Source organism: Drosophila mauritiana, chromosome 3R (assembly GCF_004382145.1).
Source record: "Drosophila mauritiana strain mau12 chromosome 3R, ASM438214v1, whole genome shotgun sequence".
Classification (NCBI taxonomy): Eukaryota; Metazoa; Arthropoda; class Insecta; order Diptera; family Drosophilidae; genus Drosophila; species Drosophila mauritiana.
In genome coordinates, this window is record NC_046670.1 from 22,574,182 (window position 1) to 22,594,728 (window position 20,547).

Genomic DNA, 20,547 nt, shown 5'->3' on the forward strand with positions numbered 1-20,547 from the left:
TCGCTTTGCAGCCATATGGGTGATAATGCCAAATTTGCACACCATCGATCGGATGGATGGGCCAGTTGCCCGAGGAGGGTTATTCGCGCTAACAACTTCATTGCGGAGCACGGACAAGATTGCAAATTGCGAGAGATCGATCAAAAATACTTTCACCTTGGCTCAAATGAGTCGTGAAATTCGGTGTTGCGCAAGAATCCTGCAAATGCAATTTGCCACAGAGGAGGGGTTCCAACGTAACGAGATGATCCATCCCATTTGATGCTGCTGCCATTGTCCTTTTCTTGGGCCTAAGCCGCAAGCAAATTTGTTTGCCGCTCGAGATCGATCATTTTTGGGACCGTAAATCACGGCAGGATGTGCAGGACCAGTGTCCTTTTGTCTTTGCCCTGCCATTGTGCTCGAAATGTTGTTTTTCTTTCGGCTTTTATTTCTGCTTTCCTCTACTGTTTGCATTTCGAAATGCAAAATCTGAGCAAGAAGAAAAGGAGGCTGAGGAGAAGAAATGCTGACCGATCTTTTGGCGATATGCAAACATCTGCCATTGGCCCTGTTTACTTGCCATTCGACCACTCCGCACCGCCGAACACAACTGTACCGAGGATTTGGGCGAGATCTTCGTTCGCACTCATTCCTCATCAATTAGCTACGTGATCTACCAGGAATCGGTGCAAGGATCTCATAGTGGAACCGATCACTCCACACCTGTTATTTAGGACACTATTAGCTACGTGAGCGCGCCTCGCGATCTTCACTCAAGAAAACTCAAGACCACATAGGATCAAACGTATGCATGGATGTCTGTCTACCAAGAGCAGGCCGAAAAGGCTTAGGCCAAACCTGTTGGTCCGCCTAATGCCGCACATTAATTCAATAGGCCACGAAGGAGGATCGTGGGTTCGCTCATGCATGTAGATCACCGCAGCGGATCAAAATAAAGATCGAAATGCAGACTGAAAGCCTGAAGTTGGAAAACAGTCGGGACCAAACAGAGGACCAAAACAGGTACAGGTAGTCCAAATCCTCTGTCTGCGGCTCGTCTACAGGATTAGCGTTAGAAAAGGGATCGATGAATGCGCCAAGGATCTGGCCGCCGATCGCCAAGTGAAGTGGAAGCCCTTACAGGCTCGGTCCATTCCAATCCATTCGGGCGGAAGTAACAGCTGCTGCCGCTGATTCCTGCGTCCTGATCACCATCTTTTCGGTCCATGTAAGATGGGTTGGCAATTATCGATGCTGCAGCTGTAAAAACGCCGAAAAACAACAGACCCATAAAGACGAAATCAATGCGAAAGCTTCGCTCCCACACAAAAAGCTTCCTGCGGCTACGATCGTTCCGGTGCACTGCTACAAAAAGTCGAGCATCTTGAAAGTATCCTTTGTTTTCAAAGTACCAAATAGCTAAAATTTAAGATTCTTCCCCTTATTTAAGTACATTTATCACGACGACAAGACTTATACCTTTTAATGAATACAGTTTTGAAAATTGTATAAAATCTTCTTGCAGTGTGAAAGACTCTCTTCGGGCCCGAAGATGCATCTCTGTGTTTGAGCCCGTTCTTCTTCTTCTTCGACGGCTGTCGTTGTCGCACCTGTCGCACAATTTATTTTTCGCCCAAGATACAAAAAAGCCCAAAAAGCAATGCAATAACCACCGAAAAAATACGAAATAAAAAAAAAACAGGGCAGCAAAAAGCAGTTGCTTGATGTGCAGCGCATATCCGTTTGTCTTTAGCTTCCTTTTGGTAATGACGACAGAGCCGAAAGAAGCAGCTGCCGTTCCCAAAACATGGCCAAGACAACAGCAGCGAAATGGCCTGGTCCTGATCCCCAGATACTCGGCTGTATCTGCACTTTGCAGTCTCCAGTCTTCGGAAGACGCAGGCAAAGATGCTTCCCAGCTGAATTGAGCTTGGGCTTGTAATTTGCAATCGTTCACATGCTGTTCTTGTCCGATTTTATTTGCTTTGCTTTATTTTAGATGCTCTTTTGTGGTCATAAAGTTTATCTGCCTCCCTGGACGAAACGCAGTGGAAAACGATTGCCAAAAAATAAAAAAAAATTTACTAAAAAGTCTCCTTCTGTTCGCCGATTTTGGCGAGAAACAAGAATTGGTTCACACAGCCCCTTTCGGCAGTTGTAGATCAATGTCACATTTATGTTTTGATTTCAGATTTATAACTTTATTAAAAACATACAAGAGGACCAACATTTATGGCCATGTTCCCTGACACTTTGAATTACGCATTTCGCTGTTTGCCAGGGACATTTCACAATCACAGGAAATAAAATGAAATGCAAATTATATTAACGATAGCCCATAAAGTGGTATATTGTTTGGAATAAATTATTTCGAACAACTTAGCTAACACGGTATTTGTGATTTATTTTAGTTATATTAAAGAAATGCTCCTTGTTACTCTGACTTTAACTTATTAAGTTAACTTGTATTAGTTAGATGATCTATTCGGATATGCTTACCTCATGACTTAAGTTAGTTGTCCTATAGACAACAATAACAATCCAAAAACGTTAGGTGATAAGTTGCAACGATGGTTTTCGTGTGTCCAATAGTTAACCTTAACCCCTTGTTCCCCCTTGGGTGCTACTGTGGCAGCCATGCATGTGGAAAACAAATTGCTTAGAAAACATAAACAAATTACAGCGAATTAATAAAGCCGTTCGACGGTTGTTTAATGGGCCAGAGGGCAAACCGAAGAGGGGATCGCCGGGAACAGGCACATGAACATACATATATCCCCTGATCGGGGTGGTGGCCTGTAAACGATAATGTAATGGGGAGGGAAAATGCCAAGGCTGAGTCCCCGATTTTCCCTTTTGGCAGGCACTCGTCAAAATGGGCGAGATTAGACCATTTGGTATGGTTTATTTCGGGGCCAAAACGAAGAAAATATCAAAACATCATTTCCAACGGCTTCGCAAATGGGCGAAAGGAAAGTGGGAGGGGCAGCACCTTTGTACCGTTACCGGTTCTCAAAGACTCAAAAGGTGGCAAACTAGTTTCGCCGCTGGATAGTTGGCCTTCGATGGCTGCGTTCTGCGATACCTTCGTCCTGACAATAGAAATGGAAAATTCAGGCAAACAGGAGCAGAAGTGGGAAGGGACTAAGTAGAACAAGAAGCTGAAGGAGAGATCCGCAAGGATCAAAAGGATCTGGAAACTGTGGTACAGCTGCGCCGAACACAACCAAAGCTTAACCCACTAAGGATAGGGGTTTCTAAACAAATAAACTTTGACCTCTTGAAAATTTATGATTCACTACTTTTGGAACCTATGATGTTGTATTAATAAACAATAATATTTTTTGGTACTTTTAGATATTAAGTACATATTGTAACTATAAACATATATGTTCATAACTATACTTAGCTGGCTCATTTATTTCACAAAGGGTTAAGAAGCCAGGGGCTGGGGAATCAATTGGCATTCGGCAGATGTTGTCCTGTGGCGCATCCTTTGTAATTAACAAAGGAGTGCGGTGGAGTCGGCGGAGAGAAGAGACCTCCAGGCACGGGTTAAGCCCATTAAAAGTCCCCAACGACTCGAGCCCGTTTGTGTGTACAGTTGCCATTGGGATCGTTCAGTCGCGCTCTTAGTCGGTCCTTCAATTAGTCAGTCAGTCATTCAGTGCGTCAGCCAGTCATACAGTCAGTCATTTGGCCACTCAGTCAGTTTGCCAACCTGTCTCTGTTTGGCATCACCTGCCATCGCCATCGTCTGTTGTCTGTTAATGTGTTTAATCATGCCCTGGCCATCGGCGATCTCAGTTCAGTTTTCATTTATGCTAAATTTTTTATGCTGCGCTGCAAAAAAGCTGAAAAATTAGCCGTCCTTATTATGTAAGTACATACAACACATACAACACGAATAAAAAGTTAGTAAGCTTAAATCCTTTTTTGGTTTCAATATGTTTTTGATCTTACAAATGATCTTAAATGGCATTTAATGATTTATAGCTCTTAGTTCTTTGATCAAGCCTGAAAAGGATCTGGTTGAATGAAATGTAATAAATTTCTTGGTATTTTCTTTTAATAGCTAAGCGATCAGCTCTGCTCAAGGTGTGACTATGAGACTCGGTGCCACTCCAGATGTGTCCGGACATGCCTCGTGCCTCAGCGATTGTCCTGATGCGCGATATGCGGGCAGCGCGGGTCTTCGTCTTCATCTTCTGGTTTCTTCATCGATCTCTAGCCACGCGCCGCAACTTTCCTCGCGACTCTCGGTTGCGCTCTTGCCACCGATGCACCTGCTCGCCAACCAAAAGAAAACCCAACTGGCCACCGAATGTGGGCCGCCCTAATGGAGTTGTCCCCGGGCCCAAGGTTCGCAACTTTTACCAGCCTGCTCTGGGCGATCATTAGCTGGCAGAAGGCCTCACTCGACGGACAACATTTTTCGGGTTTTAAGTCTTAGTTAAAACTTCTTTTTCGGGCTTTTAGGGGATCTTTTTTGCATTCAAAGTTGAGATAGCTATGGGCGATGCTTAGGATAATCTATTGGATCTTTGCGGATAAGCAAAGAATTCGCTTTCATAAATATACTTTTAATGTTGTAAAGCATATCCTTTAGGCAGAACCTTTCATATCAATATATGTCTCTTAAATTTAAAAGAAATGTTATTTATTATTCTAGAAATATCCTAAAAAAAAAATCAATGCCTGCATCCTTATTTAGACAGTCTTTTTCTTGTATGACATAACATCCCCCTGTTCTACGACATTCCAGAAGCCTTGCTCGGGAAACCTTTGGTCCTTTCTGGGAGAGTATCAAGCGATTCGGCGCAGAGAGCGAACAAAGATAGAGGTACCCTTTGTTTTTCGAGAGTAATAGAATATATACGAGATTGATATTGATATTAATCGTACTAAGTGATTGCATTCAAATTAAAAGCTAATAGTTAAAACGATACACTATGAAAATCCTTAAATAAACGTTATATACTTATATTTAACTTGTTATATTTCATGTCTAGCTAACGTAATCTTCTAGTGTTACTTTATACTTTCTATGCCCCTTAAAAGGCAGGTAGTGGGTATCTAAAAGTTGCCACCCCTGCGAGTTGCGTTCCTTTTTGCAGCCGCTGCTTCTGCCGACGTCGGCAGAGAGATTCGAGTCTGAGTTCTGAAGTCGTTTTCGTTGAGGCGACGAGCTGAGTCGCCGCTGTGGAGGAAATTCAATTGCGCGCAATCCATCGGCGGCGACGGTTGTGTCTCAACAGATCCTTCCAACTCCTGACTACTCTACTGATCAAAAGAAATATAAGTAAAAAGTGAGCAAGTTACTGCGGATCGAGGAAGTTAAAGCCTTGAGCCTCCGGCACGACGATGGTGTGTTAAACATTTCTGTGCGCTCGTGTTTGTTTGTCGGTGAGTTGAGTGCGCGCGCTATTTTTATTTGTTAACTTCACCAAACAGAACCGTTAGTCCCAAGTGCCCTCAAAAAAAAAATAGAAAAACACCAACTAAAGGAAAAGAAACATCATAAACCGACGAAATATCCCCCAAAGAATCTGTGTAAAAGTGCAAAGAGACAAGGCGGAGAATGCGCCCGAAAAAATCAAGGAAAAAAAATAACAGAAAAAACATTTGGCTGGGTGCGGTGATCTTGAACCCGGGCTCAACTCCGCGTAACGGTGCATCGGCAAGTGCAGGAAGAAATGGGTGAAGATGGAATAGAGGAGGAAGGAGGAGAAGAAGGATGAGGAGCGCGAAGAGGCCGTTGCATTTCTTTTGATTGCTTGTGTATCATCTTCGGGGATCTCTTTGCGCCCACTCTTTTTGCGGGCATTTTCCGCTCATTTTTGGCGCATCCTCCCAAAAGGTAATCTCCCCAGTTCCCAAGACCAGCGTTATAAAACTGCCGTTAGTTTTTTATGTTTAACCGTTTTTTGGGCGCAGCCGCGAGGAGTGACTCTCTCCTTTAGATAATTACGGCAAAGAGGTGAAGAATTTATGCTGACCATCAAAATAGCTAATAGTTGGGAGTTAAACTAAAGCGATCTGCTAAAAAGACTTTTTGCGCCCAAATGATTGTGCATATAGGCGGGGAAAATGGCGATTTTCCTGTCGCCTTTTGATTTATTTTTACATGTGCTTTTGCCTTTGCATTTCGGGGAGCATAAGCACAAAGAAATAAGAAGCCATTCTTTGTGCAGAAGTCAAACAAACATTCTGACTCATTCTCTTCGCGCTCTTTTTTGTTGAACTTTTATTTGTTTTTTAACATGAGCCCCAGTGCGGGAGAGAGAGCAAGTAAAGTTAAAGTAACGGACAAGGAACAACAGCATCGTCATCGCCCCCAGTTCTTCTCCTTATCCTCACCATCATCACGTGTCGCCAACTCTGTTCTTCGCCTACACAGACATAAAATGTGAGGATCTTCATTTAAATTAGAATGGCATGTGCTATACAATGCAGTTATAGTTTTTAAAAAGTATTTAAACTAAATATTAAACCAGCAAAATGTTTTTCAAAATCTTCAAACTTTCTTAAAGAAACCACATGATTGCATAATCCTTTTGATGTAATTTGATGCCATTCGTATAAGCTATTTCTCGCAGTGCATCTTTTTGCTCTGGCCATCAGCCATGTCAGCGCCTTCATTATAATAATTTTTATTGCTTTTGCATAAATCAAAAATCATGGAAAAAGAAACAACTGGCAATCGTTAAATGTGAAGAGAGGCTACAAAACATAAAAGGTGCGTTTTCGACTGTCTGCACTAATTTCACAAAATGTTGTTTGTTGGACCCGCGTTTCCCTTTTTTTTCTTAATCCTCGCATTTCCGTTACTGTTGCTTTTGTTTTTGTGCCAAATCATTGCGGTCTCTGCATACAAATTCATTAGTGACGGCCCCTATTCTTCGCTCTTCTTGCTCCTTTGGAAGAATTCTCCAGCTCCACCTTCTCCACCTCCCACACACTCTCGTTTCTGGGAATCGCCATTCTTGTTTTTGTTGTTGGAGCACCTTTCTTGCAGCGGATTCTGCAGGAACTCACACGGCGCCCTCTCTTCTCACCCCCTCTTTCTACAAAGCCTCCTTGTTCTTCGCTTTTCTACAGAATTATGCACCAGTCCTAGGGGCAACTTTCTTTTTGTGTGTTTTCGGTTCACAGTTGATAGGCAAAACTTCTGGACCTTTTCAAGTAAAATGTAGAGATAATAGGAAATCAAGGAAAATGCTGCAGTAAAACTACTTTCTTGCTGTGAAATGTTTTTTCTACTCACATTTCTTCCCTATACTATTAATTTTAACAATTTTTGGGTCATGTAAGCCGTTTTCCATATCAATCGGTCCCAATCTGCCTTTTGCCACATTAGTTTCCCATGGAGTGAACATAACCTTCATACGCAACAGAGCTCCCCATTTCCCAAATAAATTTCAACACTTTGTTTTGTAGCACTTTCGGAATCTACGAAACCGAAGCACACAAAAAATGAAGTTCAAATTTTTACCAGCTGCTTAATTTCAATTTCTTTTCGCTCGATTCTGGCCTGATTACTGTAACCAAAAATGTGACCCACACCCCCTCTCAAAGGTCCACACTTTGACAATTTGGTCACTAATTTTAGGGCCCTCCACTCCAATGTCTGAGCGAAATACAGTTGTCGGTAAAATTTTATTGATCTTCGTTTTTTCTGCACAAAAATATAAAATTGTTTCATGGTCGAGACCTTCGTTGCTGTTGTTGCCGACGAAATCGAAATCTCGCCAAGAAGCAAACGGCAATCGGCAAATCGAATTCAAAACGCGTGTGTGGAGGGAGGAAATCCCAGATCCCAGAAGAAGATCCCTGAGGAGGCACAAAGGGACGACTCCAGACTTGAGACGCGCCACGACGATAACAACAACAAAGCAGCAATCAGCAAATACTTGGTTTAGGCGGACCAATACACCGGAAACAATCAAAGCAAATATTGACATGTCCTACCTTAACTAAAATCACTTTGATAGGTGTGTAGATAGTTCCAAGATTCCAGTCTATTCAATTAAATGCAATCATTATATGTATGTAATTATTTATTCAAATTTGTGAATAATCTAGGTTATCAAATATCTTATTTGACCATTATGACTGGGTGATATTTTGAAGTGTAACCACTGTCCCATCGAAGAGCCACAAAGGGCCGCCCGAAAAAATATTTTTATCTTGATATTTCTGTTTTTCGCCGCTGTTTGTTGTTGTTGCTGTTCTAAATACGCCAAAAGTTGCTTTCGGGGCATAAATATATGTCTTTAGTGTGGCATGTCTGGTTGCGTTTTTGGAACTTGGTAAATGGGGCAAAGGCAGACCGAAGACAGACGGACCTGACCAAAAAAGCTGGACCCGGGATCCCAAAGTCGGGCAGAATTCATGGAATTAGTTAACGATTAATGATTGGATATTGATTTCGCTTTTGTGGCCTCTGAGTGGTTGGATCGACTCTCTTTGGCAACTTGGCCCGTCCGTTTCGCTTTTACTACTCATTAATTTCCTTTAACTATCTTGCGGTGCATTAAAAAACACTGCTGAGCAAAATGATGTTCCTGCGGCAACATCTTATTCGCCTTGGCTTCTTTCTCCATTGAAGAAGCCACTTTACATAGTTTATTTGCGTTATTGCCAACTTTCTTTTTGAGAGATTCTCTTCCTTATAGCGTCGCTAACAGCTTTACGATCTGAGCAGACATAAAACTCGCAGCCAAGGAAGATAACACTCCACTGGCAGTGCCAGAAGAATGGAATGGGGATTCTACGCTGTTCAGGTAGTATTCTTCGTTTCTGGGAAACTTAATTTGTGCTCCTGGCCGCCATATCAAATTGGCGCTATCGAATACCTAACACGGGGCAAACACACATACCCGTTTGTTTACACATATGTATGTACATATGCATGTATAGGCAATGCCCCATATAACTATGAAGCACCAGCTTAAAATTTGCTTAGCTCCGTCTCTCCTCTGCGAAATTCGAGGCTTAAATTCTTCTCGATGAGATGCCACTCGGAACATCCCAAGTCGCAACCCATACCCTACACATTTGCGTAGAAGCGGCCCGAAAATAAAAGAGAACAGCAATTTTAATTTGTGTGAGAACTTGGCCCCATTCGGTCTTCGGGATTTCGTTCACTTTAAAGATGCTGATGATCAGGGTACGACGGGGGGATTAAGATGGCGCATATTTACCGCCGATCATTAGCTATTAGACCGAAGACTCCTTGGCAACAAGCCCGATTCTTCAGCGCCCCGATTGTGAGCCACTGAAGACGCGGAGTAATTGAGCCGTTGTAGCTGTAGCCTCGTCCAGGCCCAGTCTTCCGACTCTAGTCTTCAGTCGCCAATCTGCCTGCCATTGCTAACGAGATACGCCAAACTATTTGGCAATTAGCGGATAATAACATTTGGTTACACATTTGCGAAATAATGAGAAACTTTGTGTGGAGATGCCATGAAAAGATTACGCACTATGCGTCCTGTAAAAAGGTGTATGATTTTATGACAAGACTCTAGCATTCTTCTATAATGTAAAGTGAAGACAGCGTTTTAGAGCTTTACTTAATTATCACGAAAGGTTCAGTTTATCAAATGTATATTTGTTGAATGCGGAATTGCAAGTTACCATTCAACTTTTAATTGCCATCTTCCGATTAATTCCCAATTCCCTTAGGACAATTCCCCAGAGAAAATTGTATTATTAGTGTACAATAACTGAATCATTTTTTAAAGAAATCATATTCTCGATATGAATGAAACTACAAATGGAGATTTTATAGTTCTTGGAATAAGACGGAGAAAAGAAGTTGCGAAAAAACACTCATTTGGAGAAGCAGGATATCGCACTTAACCAGCAAAAAGATAACGATAGTTGGCTGTGAGAATTTGGTTGGCAAATCTGCACCTGTCCAGTAGCAAATTAAATGAGATAATTTTTATTTTGCAATCCAGCGTAATGGAATCAAGTCAATATTCCAGCTGAGTGTGGTTATTTGCCTTGAGACACTGGCTTTTTGCTTGCTTTTAAAGTTTGATGCCATTAAACAGAGACTACCACTCGAAGCCACGTTTTCCCAATGAACAATAATTTCTGGTCATCCTTGTGCGTCTGGCGAAGATTCTTTTGGAGCTCAGCCTGCACAGATGTGGGCAATCAATTGGAGAACTCGCGGAGCGAGCCCCAATAAACGATGCGCTGATGGCCGACCATTTCGACTGATGACTGCACACGTCCAGGGAGAAGTGGCCCATATTACGCCATAACGATATCAACGAAATGAATGTGTTTCGACTTACAAGAGAAGCCTTTTACATTGAGGGAAAATTCAATGAATTATTCAGGGTATTTTCAGGAAACTAATTTGTTCAAGATTTTAAAAAATTAAGTTCTCTCTCCATTTGCATAGTTTTTAAAACAGATTCTAACGATCGCTGTTCTATTTGCGATTCTTTTTGCCTAATTCTTTAGACAGCCTCTACAATTACAATTCTTTTCATTATAGTTTATTCCAAGCGTAACTTCCGAATCAATTTCTTTGAGATAGTTTTTTCTGCAAGTTAAATTGGACTTTTTCCCAGTGCAAGGATGGAATAGAGAAAAGGGGTTGGATCACCGGAGACATGCCCACTTGTGGCGCAGTCGCTCTTAGTGCGCCAACTCATATTAAACCACCGTTATGCATATCAGCCACACAATTCTACAGAACTGAATTCTACAGCAGAGCAGAGAAGAAAGCAGGGGACGCGAACAGATCGCCACATATCGAATGAAGATTGGCGTGGCCGTGGCGTAACCCTTTAATTATGCCACATACGAATACCAACAGAGTGAGTCTACAATCCACCGAGATCGTTCTAAGCCGCATTTCGGGATCGGGCTCACCTCTCCACGTCAACGCCTTTCGAATGGCACTATGGGTTGGTCTTGATCTTGGTCTCGGCTTTGGTCTGGACTCTCGGGTATAACTCCTCTGCTACTTTCTAAAAATCTGTCCGGGAATATAAATTGCAGCCACGTTCTCGCTCCTTTGGTGAGTGCGAGTCAAAAATTCTGCAGCACTCTGAAGCCGCATCTTAATTGCATTTCGATTACGCTGCTCTTGCTGTCTTGCAGCAGCGGCGGCTGCTGCAAAAACAAACCAACCAAAAAATGGCAAAATGGCTTGGCAAATCTAGAAGAATTGGAAGCAAGAGCAAATCAAATCTGTGAGTGTTTGCCGAGGCAACAAATGTTGCTGGCAACATGTTGCACTTGCGAACAGGCCCCCAGCAATTGGTAGAAGTTGGAGCCTGCCAAATAGACAACAGATGAGACAGCCAGGCACGGCCCAGTCCGCATCTCTGGAACGCCTTTTGTGCGATCTGCTGCTGGGCCCCCCGAGCCCAAAACAGGTTCCACCGACCATGGCCAAAACGATGGCCAAGTCTGGCGACCCGAGAGCCTCGGCTGCTGGAGCCTAGAAATTTTAACAGCCAAGAGCGGAGGCTCGGTTCTCAGGCGGCAGACCTTTCTCACTGGTCCTGGGCCCATTTAATACAGTTATTTCTATTCGCGGCCCTCGCTCGATCTACAGTGGAAACTCTATGGGAGGCACAATTTCTTTCTCCTTAGACATTTTTATTTTTTGGCATATTATAGAAAAAAAATAGACAGAAATATTTGCCTGTAATAAAATGTATAAATATTATCTTCATGAGCTGTCTTTACGATCATTTTTCTCAACTCATCAGCACATATTTTTTTTTTTCATTTCCTGTACTAAACTCTATTTGCTGTTAAACTGTAGACTATAAAATGATTAGTTTGTTTTTAATAGCCCACAGTGTTGGTTTATTTGCATATTTTATCATTGTAAAGCACTGCACATTCTTTCGCGAGTCTATGGAGATTTAAATGCCTCATGAATTAATTGAAATTGCGAACATTACTTGGAAAATGTTGAGATTTTTAGGGGTTTGATCAATTCTAAGTTGCATCCACTGTATCTCTGTCTCTCGAAGAAGCAACAAGTACATCAACAATGGGAAATGCAAACGGTTTTTGGCTGGAAGTCATGGCCATCCATGACCATTCCCGTTCACTTATCCCTGGCTGCCATCGAAGGCTTCGATGCTTTCCTAAGTTTGGTTTGGTTTGGTTTGGAACTGCGGCTCCTGCTCTCGAGTCATTAAAAACGATTCTACTCGAACTAGAACAGACCAACGGACAACGAAAAAGCTGGCAAGTATTTCGCAGAGGCGGAGAAGTAGCCATCATAAATGTGCAGGAGAAAGGCCAGCGAACCGAACTCTGAATGCCCTTAATGAGCGCAGATGTGCAAGGAGAAACCGTAGAGAAGACAAATGGGCATTTTAAATATATGTTAGAAAAGGAGACGATACACACACATAATGAATAGACATGAGAAATTACGCTATATTAGTTGAATTCAAATTCAAAATCCAAATGGTTAACCTCTGCAATTAATTTACCTTCTGCTAGATCGAGGAGAATTGCAAACTGGCTATTATGTCTGTCTCTTCCCTGCCCCACCATATATTTTCGAAAGGCCTCCTCTTTCTAAAACCGAGCGCCTTCAATTCCTGCGGGGATTTTCGATCGCGATATCGAGAGAAGTGTGTGTTATTGCTGACTTGTCAGCTGTTGGCTTGAGCAAATATTATTACTTGATCCCCACCGCCGAGCCACTCCAGTTTCCCCCCATGCCTGCCCCATTCCCTGCCAGCTTTTTCAATGAATTATTAGTTATTTCAAATTTATGTGCCGTACTGTTTCTGTTTTCTGCTCATTCTACTGCCTCGGCTCATTTTTTTTGTTATCGTGCGTCCAAGACTCGGACTTGGGGTCTCTTCTGGGCCTTTCCTTTCGCTTGCTGAAATGGAGAAGGCGAGGGCAGAAGCGCCCGAGGACTGAAGAGAGTCTTCGAGCCGTTGGGGGCGTATTTGCCTAACAAAAATAAATAAATATGAATTTATTGCAGCTCTTGTTCAGTGCGGAATTTGTTGTTGTGTCGCAGGGAACAACATTAAAACCTAATGCCGTCTTGGGCCACGAAAAGCGCCGCCAGCAGCGATCAAATAAACAAATACCGAGCAAAGCTCCGATTCTCCACTGCCCCCAGAAGATATTATTAGTATTATTATATGCTGGTTTTCATTTGGGGCAGATAAGCGAAATACGCTGAGGCTCCCAAACAGTTGGAGCAGTAAATAATCTCTGGAAAAGCCTGGAAAAAGGGCGAAGCGCGGGTGTGTTTTGGTAGACTTCTTTTTTTTGCTGCCCTGGCAATTCTTCCGCTCAGCAGATTTGTTCATTTTTTTTTGCCCGCCTCCAAGTGGTTCTGGTTTCTACGAATTTGTCACGCTTTGGATTTCAAATTTTGTTGATGTTAGCCAACTGTTAATGGACCCCGCAGCATACTTTCACATACATACAAGCTTCCTCTTGCGAAATGATGTGAGGCGTAAGTAAAAGGCATTTAACGCTTGATTTTGTCCAGGGTTTAGTTTTACCTGTTCCCGATCCTATGCGATCAGAAACTCCCACTCCTCGAGGACCCAGGACTATTGTTGGGCATTTCGCAGACCCGCACAAAGGACACTCAAGTAGGGGCGGAAATTTAATATGAACTGCTGCTTATGTTCTCTGCTTTTGAAATTTGAGATTTTTGGGCTTTGGTCGGTACTCCTATTGTTCGCCTACCTGCCTACCTGTTGATGGTATTATTTGTGAATGTTTATCAAGATGTTCCCTGTACTTGCTGAAACACAATATTCGTGATCTTGTTTTCAGCCGAATAAAAATATGAATTTCCCGTAGGACGGGAAGGTGTCAACGTTTTGCATTTCGAATAAACATTGCACTTGTCCCGGCCTATGGGCGGTTTGTAATAAACAACTAAAATCAATACAATTTATTTATTATTACTAAAGCCATGTCACGCATTTTTATTTATGATATATTTTCTGTTGTTTCAGATCTCTAATTCGCAATATCAGAACTTCTGTGTTATTTTAATTATATAAAAGTATATATACAGGTGAGTTTGCTTCTTGTCTATTCTATGTTCTTATGTGTACTCAATCGCTTTGAATTCGTGTTCATATTTTCCTACACTTCCTAGTTACATTTGATGTTTAAACATTTCCCAAACGCGCGCGGTATTCTGGTACTTTTCATCCCTTTTCCGTTATTGAAATGCCCGACCATGGTTGCCACATGTATTTGAGTCGAAAGCGCTGCCACCTGGTTGGCTGTCTGCTAGAGATGTGCAATTGAATGGTCTGAGCAATGAATAAAAAGTGTCTCAATGGTGCAATGCAGTTTAAAATGATTGAAAATGAAAATTTAACACTGTTAAATACAAGAAAACAACCCAAACGTAGCAGAAATCCGAGTGGTGCTAACTGGTTTGACTGCACGTTCAAAGTCGGCCGTCACGAGCGAAAGAAATTGCCTCACGCTCGCATCTCTACTACATGGGGTTCGGCGCCTGTGTGAGCGAGAGGGTTGGTGCGCGCGTGGTCGTGAGGTTGTGTGTCTGTGTGAGTGCCTGTCCCTGTGTGAGTGCCGCTCTCTTGCGGCTTGCCTCGTCCGTAATTCGTAAAATATAAAAATAAAAAATTTTTTCAGTTTCAGTTTAAAAAATATTCTCACAGCGACTAGTTGTGCGTGCAGGCAAAAAGACAGAGCATCGCGAGCGAAAGAGAGCGGCGAACATCGCACTGGCGGAGCGTCGTGTGTTGCGCAGGCAATCTTAATTAATTTATTTACGTCTATATTGATTTTTTAAAGTAACAGCCACAGCTACAGTTAGCCATAATAGCCAGCTAGAAAGCAGAGGCAAGCCCAAGCGCAACGCAGAGCAAAGAGCGCGCGTTTTAATAGGTATAAAAATAAAAATACACACTAAAACCAACCTGAGGCGAATCTAAATTGTATTTCCGAGGTGAGTAAATCTATAAAAATAAATTAAGATATTTGTTAATTCGATATTGCCAGCCAGCCAAAAATAATACCAGTTTCTCAATTACTCGGTAATGCCTGCTTTCTTTTTATTTTAGTTTTATTATTTCTCTTCTGTTTTTTTTTTTATTTATTTATTCCGTTCGCACAGCGTAAATTAGTGGTAGTCTGCAATTGTTTATTTAAAGTTTATAAGGCGACTCTTTATGTTTATCTGTGTGAGCAGAGCAGCGCAGCTGGCGTCGCTTAAAATTAATATCAAGCAGTTGCGAGCGCGTTTCTGTACTTTTTTTTTTAGGTAGTTTGATATTTTTACGGTATTCGCTGGCTTTGTTTTTATTGCGCTGCTGGCGTCGACGCCGACAGTGCGCGTCGTTCGCTTAGCACCAAAACTGAGCGATAGAAAGAGATAGAGCGCACTGAAGATGCAGTTTTGTTTTATATACACACCTACGCACGCGTATATATACATGTAAACGGCTGCGGCTGTGTAAAATGCATGTACGCCGTTAAAGCGGATGCAGATTAGGGATGGCAAGCATAGATTTATCGGTCGGTTATCGTTAAATTCAGTTGCTATCTAGCCTTGATTTTGTGAGCAGTAATACCTGTCCGAAGTCCAATTACAATGTTGCTTAGCTATTATGCTGCTTCATTCTGCTTTGGGGGCACCTTATTTACTTTGTATTTAAACCCCGGAACTGTCGATTCGTATCCTTAACAGATCACCGACTTATCGAAGTGATAATATGCAGGATACGATCAATCTCCAGCATCAAAACCTCAAGCAGTTTTACCAACATTCAGTAGTTCTCACCCGCCAACGCTTCGTTTTATAGTCTTCTTCTGCTCGGCCAGACTTTGTTTTTTAATTGTTTATGCTCCCTTTTGTTGAAAAACCGGTAACTAAGTAAGTGTGTATGTATATCCTCAAAAGTATTCCTTCTTTCTTGTGTTCTTTTCGTTCGCTGGATCGATTCTTTTTATATTTTTAAGACCTTTGAGCGGCATTAACTATGTTTTAGAAAAAGAGCGGTTAAGAAGTGAAGAATATGATCATTCAAGTTTTTATATATTATGTATTTTTAATTTTTTAGTTTTTTAAGTCAGTTCGCCTCGAATAACTTTTTAGTTAAAAAAAAAAGAGAACTGGAAAATCAAAATTTTAACAAATCACAAAATAATATTAAAATGGCAAATAATAAATCTTTCATTGGTAAAATTAACCATGGCAGGGCTGGAGGAGGAATGGAGAACCTGTCACACTTGTATCCACCGCAGTTGCCAAAGGGGCGTGGTCGGCCTCGAGCGACATACGCCCAAACGGGCGAGTTTGATCTGGGTCTGATCCGGGAATACCGATCGCACCCAGTGCTGTACGATAGGTCAAACAAGCGGTTCAAGGACAAGCTGTATGTGGCCCATATATGGGAACAGATAGCCCACAAACTGGGCTACGATGGTGAGCAAGGGGATTAAACCAGTTTCAGATGGCAGGAAATAATTCTAGGCATATTCCCATCTTAATTCTTAGCCACCAGTATAAGGGAACGGATGACCACGTTGAGGAATCGCTATAACATCGAAAAGCGACGAGTCGAGAATGGCCTTTCCACACAGTCTTCACAATGGCCTCTGTTCGAAAGCCTCCAGTTTCTGGGGGATCACATACGGCCCAGGCGCAGCTTTAAGAACATGAGCATAAAGGAGGAGGATGAGGAGACCTACGAGGTGGACGATTGCCGGAGCGACAGCAACGGGCATATGAACAGCGTCAAGGACGAACTGGAGGACGACTCCGAGATCTTTGATTGCGAGCAGGCACTCCCCGTTACCACAGTGCTAGGGTAAGTCCATGATCCATTGCTGCCTAACGTAACACTTGCTAATGACAAGACATAATTTCTTTTTAGGATTCCCCTGAATACCTCTGACGAAGCCAACAAGAGCCAACGCTCCACGAATGGCGAAATGCCCAATGGCAAGGGCTACAATCACTTTGCGGAAAGCTATCACCGACGAAACCAAAACCAGCCGGAGTACATTATCAGTAGTCCGATTGTTATTCCCATGAGGAGCAATAAGCGTGGATCACAGCCGTTGGACGATCATCCGTCGAAGCGCCGATTCGACGACGGTCTGTCGATATCCGGATACTATCCAACACAACCTCTAGCCCCCTTGCCACAGGCGTACGCCAAATTTCGGGGATTTGGCGAGTTCATGTGCCACTCCCTGTGCGATATGCCAGCGGCCACTGCCTTGCGCCTGGTGCAGAAGTTCACCCGCGAATTGGTCGAGACCTCGCTTCGCAACGAGGATAGCGGCAGCAAAGAAAAGACGGATGAGGTCGATCCGGTCGATCAGAGCAGCGAGTCGCAGGAGGAGGACGAGTAGATTTAAGTTACACTTTTAAATTACGGGTAGGGATATTGGCACGCGTGTCTACATCTATGCATATAGCATAATAGCCGCATTGATGACAAATTCGATTACATCATTTATGATTTAATTATACTCTTTTAAGTCTTCTAGCCTCGCAGTAACCGGGGTGGAAGATCCAAGCATTTCATTTATTAACATAATGGAAAAATACACTTATTTGCTTTGTTTTAAAGGCAGGGGAACGGGTCGACTAATCCAAATTGATTAATTTTCAGATTCGGCAAAAGCATAATACTCTATCTGTAAGATGCACATCTGTAATGGTATAGAATCCTATAAATCCTACATAAAGGACCATACATATTTTAAACAATAATTCACTTCATGGTTTCATTAAGGCGTCAACTGAAATGCAAATATATACTATGTATACAAATCTGTGGGATCAGACGCAACTATGACTTCGCCACGAATGTGAACGAATGTGTCAGCGTTCCCCTTGCGCATCTCGGACCTCTATAAGGGCATTGTATGCCATGATTGTCTTACACAATAGTAATCTGCCCTTTTAAGGACTCGAGGATAACGCTTGCGATGATATACATATTTACATTTCCCGTGGCAGACATAAAGTAAAAACAAAAGGTCCTTAAGTTTTATTACTTTCTGTATGCGAGAACCAACCCTAAAGCTTCTGAAAGCTTCCACCTTCGGCCCTTGAAGCTAAACTCAAGCTAAACTTTGATTACTATCCCAAGGAAATAGTTTCTCTGAGGAAGAGCCATTTTAACTGGAGGCCATGAATAATGCAATGGATAGCTGACCATGCTAATAAACTATCTACCACCTAATTTTACGCCACCCAGAATCACTGGAGGTGTTTCCACGTAGGATGCTAATCGATGTGGTGGGACGTCCAACGCACCATCATTCCCATCCCGGGGGGATATGGCCAGAAAATGTGTGCCGGGAAAACTGGAACCTGCAGTCGGAATGACCGGCACAGCCGAATGCCAAATGAAGTCTGAGTAGGCACATCTCCATTTGACCAAACTGGGTGGGGCCTCCAGGCCATTTCTATGTGCGTTGCCCCCTTGTTTAATCCTTTTTCTTTAATAATGCGTCTATATTTCTTAATTAAATTACAGCTCCTCGCTTTTGGGAGTGATGTTGTGTGTGTAATTATAGTGTTTATGTGGCACTCGGACATTCCTGGCTCCTCTCTTCCTCTTCCCAGCTTGAGCTGGCTGACTTGGCTTATTGATATGGCCCAGGCCTACGAAAGGAGCGCGAAAGGTGAGTGGTGTGGGGATTGGGCAGTTGGGAGTTTGGAGTTTGGAGCGGAGTGCATCCGAGATGAGAGTGCAGTGGTACATTAAAACGTCACCTGATGTAGGCCGTGCCCAGTGCTTATTTGTTGCCTTTCCGAAATACAAATTGCACTAGTCCCGGCCTGCAGTGAGTGTCGCAGACGGCGATCTACACAGTGCAAAATAATTAGTACAAAGAATTAAATATAAGAATTTCATAGATTACAAGATTACATAACTTTATAGATAATTTGATTTTGTTATACTCGTTACTCGTTGATTTTTATTAAATTAGTTTTTATGTGCAACACTGATCTTGCAACAAATTTATAAAATTATCTACATACATATTAATGTTGATTTTATCAGTTCCAAAATGATGCCCATTTTTTTCGGTGCTGTGAGCAGCTTGCCATTAAGCCTAACTTTAACTTAATGCTAACCACCATGGCCATAATGTGGTGCGATGGTGCTGCGCTTTGCGTGCTGCTGTTCGTCAAAGTCAGGACCGTCTTGCCGTCTACTCATCTTGCCATCTCGAATGTCTCGCCCTGTAATTATATAATTTAATCAAATTACTTGCATATGTTGCCAAAAAAGACAAAAAAAAAATAAGAGAAGGAAATGCCAAAAAACTAAGGCCCGAAAAAGAGACGCACTCGAGCGGGCCGAAAGACTTGAGAAATGGCCAAATGCGGGCCAACATAAGTGGCAAGCGAAATGAAAATAAAAATAAATGATTGCGACAGCAGCTCCTGGCGGCTCCAAAATGGTTTATAGCCGCATTTTTGACAGTGAAATGTGCCTGCGTGCGTTTTTTGCCGCGTGAAAAGGGGAAATCGGGGGGAAAGCGAGATATTTGCGTACTTTAGCATTTTAGCATTCATCATCATTATTCTTCCGTTGCGGTTGCATTTTAAACTTTTAGGCGCAGCTTAACGTGTCGGTTGACTTGACAGTTGCAAATTGCAAGCACATCTGCTGGCGGTCAAAAGCTAGCTGCTACGCACGCAATAGTCGTTACGACGAAGCTTTCGTTACCCTCTATTGGGTTCAATGTTAATAACCTAGTAGTTTTGCCAAAGTAGCATTACTAAATGGAAATGGAGAGAGCTTAAGATAATTAAATATAATGGCATTCTAAAGAGGAATACAAAAATGACAATAAGCTTTAACATTGAGCGGAATAACCGTTAGGATGGAGCTTTTGTTACTGGCTACTTAGATCAAAGCTAATAAACTTAGTATTTACGCCAAAGTACATGGCTTTACTAAATGAAATAGGAAGATGGTTTTGAAAAAGTATTTAAATTAGCATTATAAAAGGAAATAAAATAAAGGCAGTGTAGATAAGACTCTATAATATAAATTTTAGAATGTGTTTACTAGAAGTATGATAACGAAAAAAAAACATTTAAGATTTTTATATTGTGGTTATAAATGTAAAAATTAATTTGAGTTACTTATGTGAAGAAATGAAAAAAATTAAAATGAATGAAAGGCGATCATAAAAGCAAAATTCATTTAAAACAAACTGTAGTGCCAGAAATTGTTCAACTAAAAGTTCAATGTCAAGCAGATTGCTAGTTTCAAAATTAATAAACATATGCCTGCATATTTATACATCAATACCATGACTGGGAGTCTTTCTCCATATGGCCGGATTATAAATAGAACACCGCATATAGTTTTTGACCCTTGCTCTTCGCTGATTGCCTCCTGAAAAAGTTAGGGTGCCATTATCATTGAACCGATTGTTCTTATTATTAAATTAATAATAAATATTCAAAACAAATTAATTCCAGTGATGAGACTAAAAATGTAAAAATTAAATAGCCCCCAAAATATATTGCTTTAAAAGATAACCTTTTCAAGAGAAACTCATTTTTCG

General features: G+C 41.9%; 1 protein-coding gene across 2 annotated transcripts; it reads left to right on the top strand.

Annotated features, from left to right (window-relative positions):
- Nucleotides 1-5,204: 5,204 nt before the first annotated feature.
- LOC117143116 lies at nt 5,205-17,562 on the top strand. 2 transcript variants are annotated; one of them, XM_033307603.1, is made up of 6 exons: nt 5,205-5,388; nt 13,974-14,035; nt 14,629-14,944; nt 16,197-16,423; nt 16,496-16,808; nt 16,875-17,562. In XM_033307603.1, exons 4-6 carry the CDS (start codon nt 16,210-16,212, stop codon nt 17,356-17,358), a joined length of 1,011 nt encoding a protein of 336 aa, XP_033163494.1. In that variant the 5' UTR covers nt 5,205-5,388; nt 13,974-14,035; nt 14,629-14,944; nt 16,197-16,209; the 3' UTR covers nt 17,359-17,562. The 2 variants fall into 2 exon arrangements, with proteins under 2 accessions (XP_033163494.1, XP_033163493.1); XM_033307602.1 differs by lacking the exons at nt 5,205-5,388; nt 13,974-14,035; nt 14,629-14,944 and adding an exon at nt 15,549-15,871.
- Nucleotides 17,563-20,547: the final 2,985 nt, after the last annotated feature.